The sequence below is a fragment of the Ictalurus furcatus genome, chromosome 9 (assembly GCF_023375685.1).
Source record: "Ictalurus furcatus strain D&B chromosome 9, Billie_1.0, whole genome shotgun sequence".
In the NCBI taxonomy this organism is placed as follows: domain Eukaryota; kingdom Metazoa; phylum Chordata; class Actinopteri; order Siluriformes; family Ictaluridae; genus Ictalurus; species Ictalurus furcatus.
The window spans coordinates 19,539,527-19,546,551 of NC_071263.1; the positions used below are offsets into that span (position 1 = coordinate 19,539,527).

General features: G+C 35.0%; 1 protein-coding gene across 1 annotated transcript; it reads left to right on the plus strand.

Annotated features, from left to right (window-relative positions):
- The first annotated feature begins 1,512 nt into the window (after nucleotides 1–1,512).
- Nucleotides 1,513–6,675, plus strand: LOC128612878 (protein TUNAR-like). The gene is made up of 2 exons (XM_053633349.1): nucleotides 1,513–1,857; nucleotides 6,330–6,675. Exons 1-2 carry the CDS (start codon nucleotides 1,786–1,788, stop codon nucleotides 6,513–6,515), a joined length of 258 nt encoding a protein of 85 aa, XP_053489324.1. The 5' UTR covers nucleotides 1,513–1,785; the 3' UTR covers nucleotides 6,516–6,675.
- The last annotated feature ends 350 nt before the right edge of the window (nucleotides 6,676–7,025 follow it).

Sequence of the window (7,025 nt, forward strand, 5' to 3'; positions counted from 1 at the left end):
TTTAGTCTGGTGAATGTTTCCATTTTAATTGCTGTCCATTCCGGGCCACTTCATGTGCAAAGCAACACCAACCTTAAAATCAATTGATATTTTTTTTCCTCGACTAAACATTCTACCCACAGAATGAAATATCGTCCATGTAAAAATGGTGGACATACAATCTGTGTAATCACATCAAGGCAGTAATCAAATCAAGGGTCACTAGGCATTTACTATGAAGTTATATAATTTGTGTTAACTTTATGGGGCAGAAACCTCAATTTGATCAGTGATGTGCAGACAGCATTAATCAAGAATATCCATTTATGTTGCTCTAAAGTCTTAGCATTTAACTAGAGTGGAAATTAAGTGAACACAAAGGTTTCTGGGGAAAGGAAATATATTTGATGAAGGGGTTTGGCGAGTTTTGTGTATCTTCAGTCAGTACAAGGTTTTTCCAGCCTTGTCTTCTGTACAATTCTTGGAGAAAACTCTGAAAGATATTAAACTTTTAAAAATGTGTATGTATATATTTATTTCTTGATATAGGCACTAATATTATGCAGAATATAAAAATCAGCTCTTTCAAAGATTCCATTTTCAATACTGCAGCACAGTTTAAGTGAAAAACATTTAAATGGAAGAAAACTTCTGAATTTTTACTGTTTGGAGAGGTTGAAGCACGCTGTGCTGATCCACAGTAATGCGACTGTTTAAAAGCCTGAGATTGGTTTTCCTTCAGTAAGATGTTCCTTCAGAAAAAACCTATTGTGTTCTCTCCCTGTGGGAGAAAATGAATAGTGCTGAGTGTAAGGTTGCTAAAACCTCATATAAAAATTTGACTCAATTATATCCATTTTAACCTCTAGCCTCACTTAAACTTCATGGATGTAGACAGGAGTTCCAGCTTCACTGGTGCTTCATGTTATTCCAATTAAGCTGTCCACTAATGGCTGGCTTGTCCTGGTGGCTGACATAATTTTGAGGGAATAGGGAAATTCTGGAAAAGCAATTTAGGAGAGAATTCCCCCCCCCCCCCGACCCCCCCCCCCCCACCCCGCTGTCACACACACTTCGTATCCCTGGGTTTTCCATGGCTCTCCTGTGCCCGTTGCCAGGCAACCCTGGGCTGCATTGATATGCACAGTAGAGGGAGCTGGGGATGCCGGCTGCCTTTGGAGTGTAGCAGCAGGAGCGTCAGCGCCGGAGCTACACTTCCCTCAACAACACACACTCTTCACACAGCTCACGGCACATCACGCAGGAGGGCGATTTACTCTGTCACTCTTCTTTACTCTCTTCCTCTCTGCTTCTTAAAGTGACTGAACTAGTCTCTTAGTCTTGATGCTCAAGTCGCGGACACTGAGTGCAGTCTGAAACTCTTTTAGTTCTGTGAGAGGAAAGCAATGTGGATTGAAGTTTTAACAATGTGTTGGTGCTGTGGAGGAAAGAAAAGACTTTCTCTGACTTATTAATGGAGACAGAGCTGATTAAAACAAGAGCGATTATTCTGGGCATCCTTCCCACTCCTTCGCTCTCTTTTAATTATCTTTAACTCAGATTTATCTCACAAAAAGAAGAAGAAGAAGAAGAAGAAGAAGAAGAAGAAGAAGAAATGATGGGGAGAAGGACGCAAGCTGTGCTATAGAAGCTGATGACAGCTAAATACAGATACAAGTGAAATGAAACAGGGCAGGAAATTACAGATCTGCCTCAGGAAGCAACCAAACACAGGGATCCTGAAAGTGGACAACCTCTTTACAGATACAGAATGAGTGGAGTTAACTTGTGTTTTAGTTGCCTGGGATGTCTTTACAATCCAAGAAGGCAATCCCCCCCAGCATGCCCAATGCTATGTTCCTCCTGATGCTGTGCAAGGTAAGAGCGAATGCATTCTGTCACAACATGTTTAGCCTGGGGACTCTATGCCTACACATTACAGAACAAGAACAATCATGCCAAAGTGATGACTCGCAGCTAAATGTAGCTTGTGTCACTCATCTAGTTGGAGATAACATAGTGCAAAACACAAATCAATATAAAATATTTATAAATAATTCTAAATAATATATAAATAAAACAAAATAGAACAGGTTTGATTGATGTAATATTACTGTTGCCCATTCAGTTGAAAGCCAAGTGATAAAGCTGTGAGATATAAGAAAATTGCCACCGCAGTATTTCACATTTAGCTCTATATACAGAATGATATTATATGATATTATTATTATATAGCAGAAAACTAACCTAAAGTCTCCAAACAAATTCTTATAACCGCAGAGTACTGTGTGATCTTTTGTGTGCATGTGTGTGAGTGTGTGACATAAATGCATGCACATCTAATATATTGGGTGTTGTTTATTTTCATTCCATTTTAAACCAATGCCGAGAACAACTTTTCCTGTCAAAGCAGGTTACTGTCCTGAGACATTTGATATGCTCAGAAATATCCAACTGGCAAAAAAAATTACACCTCTGTACTCTACATGTAAACTGTTTTTCCAGGTTTGTCATTTTCTCCGTCATGCTCTTTTTGCCCTCAATATTTTCCAGCTATGATAGGTTTGGTGCACAGATCTGTTCCTCGTTTGGGGGGGAATTGCTTTACAGGTTCAACCTCTCTTGAAGCATGTCATACCATTCTTAAAGGTGGGGAAATCAAGTTTATTCTAAGCTCTGACTTCTATCAAAGAGTTATATATATATATATGCTTGAAATTTGTGATTTTCTTTCTTTCTTTCTTTCTTTCTTTGTCAAACATTCTATGATTATTATTCATTATCACTCTTTACAAATCTGTTTACAAATGTATTAACACAATTTGTCAATTTTTCAAACAAGTTCCCAAGTAAACCTTTATTTGCCTTAGCTAAAACAAGCACTGGCTTTTAGGACCAGTGATCACAAAACATTATTTTAAAAAATGGTACATGGGAATAAAAAGTTATAAGAACATAAGTACATTCATATAAATATTAACCATAACTGTAAATAACACTTCTCTACGCTTGTTTAGCAGACTGTTTCCAGAAACATGATTTAGCACATGCACGAAGTTTCTTTTGTATTATTTCTAATCTATATATTAAGCCTGTCATGGATGAAATAAATAGTGCTTTATTATAAGCTCATTTGTCTGAAGCTTTGCTATATGGTTTTGTCATAATGTGTTAGTTCATTTGTGGTTCAAAGTTTGCACTCATGTGAGCCTGATATTTATTACTGATGTGGTCAATAATGCAAAATATGTTTTAGTGCAGAAGTGGTACGCTTTTTTGTTTCGTAGTCAAATTACCAAGCCAAGTATGGAGTTTGTCAGCTATTTAAAAAGTTTTATTATTATTATTATTAGTAGTAGTAGTAGTAGTAGTAGTAGTAGTAGTATTAAACAGTATACACAATATTAGGGCAAGATGATTCAGTACAATTTTGACAAAAGATTGGTATTAATAAATAAATTTTATCATGAAACAATCATACAATGCAATATGGTGATTATTGTCAAAACAGATCCCAATATAAAATGCGAGTCAGACAGAAGTTTGAAAAGAATTTGCATCTTGTTGAATTAAATCACCTTATTTTCCTTAAAATACTGTGTCAATCTGTGTTGATGATTCGGCTTTGTCCATGCCCATGTCTAGTCCATGCGAGGAATAGACTTATCATGATATCTTGGTAAAGTAATGCCATCTGTCATTTTGGTCTGTTTTATTTAAAATTAAATAAACATCTGTCTTTTATGCAAGCAGGTTTCAGGCACATGCATTACCGTGAGCTACACTAAGACTACATGGGCAGCCACAGGGTTATGCTGTAAAGCAATAAGTAAATGCATATGTATAGCCTGTGGAGGAGCTATGTTAACTTTTTGATAAATGAGCAGCTGCACTGACAAATGAAGTTTCCCCGCTCACATTTTGGCAAGACTGACATACTGTAGCTCTCCCCAAATCCATTTTTTAATCATTACAGGTTACTTGTCTTCATACATGTCAACATATCTATTGCTGTACACAAAAAGGGTCAGTCCGTTTATGTGCAGCCCAGTTCATCATTTCAGAAGTGCCCTAAGGCAGAGCAGTGCTGTAGATCACAGGTGGAAAACCTCTCCACTTGCTTGATGATAAATAAATACAATATAAGATGATATATAAATACAAGTACTATTCAAAAAGCTACCGAAACAACTATTTCCCAATAAAATAACTTCATGGCTATAGTTAATAAATAAATACTTTGTTTTTGAGTTTTGATTATGATATTAATACTCCAAAGTTGCCAACCATATTTATAATCAAAAAAAGCTACTGAAAAGGACACACCAGCTTGTTGTCACATTACTGAAATAAAAAAATAAATAAATAACATTTGTATTATTCATGTTTATGGAGTTAAAAGACTACATGTTTTTGCTCCAGTGACTGTGAACTAAATGTGGTTAACGAACATGACAAAATCCCACCATAGATTAATCAATTAATCAACACTTAATGCACAAGTGCTGCATTTGCAAATGAGCCTTGGCAATCAGTGTGTGTTAATTATAGTTAACAATTGCTTCTATCACAAACCACAAAATAAACTAGATTTTGAACGGACACGTTGATGGATGATACATGGAATGCAATAAATGTTAAATACACTGTTATGGAAAATCAGGGGGAAAGAGCTTCTGAACATTTGTGCTGTTTCTCAAGATTTTACCTAAAGTACTGTTGGAATTCAGAAGATATGTGTTTGTTTGTTTGTTTGTTTGTTTGTAAACATACAGATCATGAACATAAGCATTTTATTTGAATTATTCTGAAAGTGTTACGATTATACTTAGCTTCTCCGTGTTTTTACTTTTACTGAAAAGGCACCCTGAACTGAGTGGGCAGTAGACACTCTTGTTTTCAGTACACCAGTCACAGTTGTAATATAAAATAACTCCCCCAGTAAGCTGCTATGACAGTCAAAGGCCAGCAAGGTTACAGTAAGGACAAATTCATGCACACAGTCTCATAATAGGGTTTATACACCAGCGCAGTATTATATCCACACATTCCAGGTTGCCAAAGATTCTTTTCTAAATGAATGTGTGGAAGTAATCACTTTAAAATTATAAACATTTTACCCCCAAGAACTGATAAAGTAACAGTGTATGCCTATTCAATATATTTTCTTTGGTTTCAAAACATTCAGCCACTGAGCATATATTATTCAGTGGATGATGAAAATTAATATATTTTTGATGAAAAATCTTTTCCTTGGCTTTGAATAAATCATCAATCTGTAAAAGCATGAAGAAAACCTGAGCAGCATGAAACAGCTGAGCAGAAGCACTACTTAACTTATTTCTGATACTGATTAAATTGGTCTCTTTACAATTTATTTATGGGGGAAAATAACATCTGTTTCTGTGCAGAACCAACCATAAAAAATTAAATAGATAATAAATTCCTAGTACTAGTTATGAAACCTGCATAATGGGAATTGAAAATAACGTTTGAATGTTGCATTATGCTATATTTACAGCATAATGTTTACTCTTTATTTTTATTTCATTACCTGACTCAAATCAATCACATATGATTAGATGTTAAAGGAAAAACAGCTATTGTCATATCAACTGAAAGCACTTTGTCATCTTACAATGCAACAAATCCTAGGAAGATGATAAAGCAGTTAATAACAGCCATTATTAAGTACAATTGTTAGTTACAATGTTATAAACCAACATTTAGCTAACATTAATTACTGCATTAGTTAACATACTAACACAAATTATAAACTTCAGCATAAGTTAACAAAGTAAAAACATTATAAAACACCTGTATTAATTGATTTTTGACTAATATTCAAACCATTACCATAAAAAAAAAATCCTTATAAATAAGTTATAAATTACAGCACATTTCTAAATGTTGATATCTTACTGAACTCTGGTCTCAAGGTCAGTTGTGAATTTTGGTAGTTATTGGTTCAGTTTGCTCATTGAGGAATTAATTTTTACTCATGGAAGCGATAAACTTTGGGTACTGCAGGTGTTGATTATATGGTTTATTATTAAAAAATAACATAAATTAATACAAGTGTAAGTTACTTTGCCAATGTTACTTTTGATGTATTAATGTTTTTTGTAAATAATATCAGTTAAGAGAACCTTAAAGTAAAGCATCACCACTCAGAAATGTAAGCCCTTGTGAAAGTATATTAACATGAAAATTGCTCCTTTTTTTAATAACATTTTTTATTTTTTACAATTTTTGACTATTTTATTAAGTGCGACATCATCAGTGGGTTACCATTCTGCATTTCTGACATGGTTTACTGATGCTCAGGTTGTGTGTTTCCTCTTTAATAGATTGGTCTGAGAAGGCAACTGCAGACTACTCCAGAGAAAATGGTAAACACTTCTCACGGTGATGAGGAAAAAGGAATTCAAGACCAGGAAAGCAAGGAGGAAACCATTTTGGCCATGCTAGGCATTATTGGGACTATCCTCAACTTGGTTGTTATCATCTTCGTGTACATCTACACAACGCTGTAAACTACAGTACTGCTGTGAGGAGCAGCAGTACAGAACGTCATAATGGGTCATTCCAAAATGTTCAGTCTGGGAATTCACATTACTAACTGCCAGAAAGATCACAGACATCTCAGACTGTATGGACAATACCACGTTTGTATCCCCCAGAGGCTCAAAAGAAGACTGTGGTGCAGTGATTCCCTTACTTTCTGCATCAGAGGACATCGATGAGAACTTTTGTAAATATTTACTACTTTCTCCAATGTTTGATCAGCATTTACATGCTTGCAAGCCAGAGTGGATACAGGAATTTCTGTGTATAGTACAGTTCAAAAAATGTTTGAGAAAACTGGTGTGATGTTAATGAAATGAGTTGATGTACAGGAATTTTTCATGCACTCCTTTCAGGAATGTGCAAATTTTACACTAACTGGCTTGAGGTTATGTTTTTGTCTTTTTACAAGTATGTTGTTAACCTTTTAAATTAAATCCTGTCATTGTTAGTGTTATAATGAAAGTTTTTTTTAATCA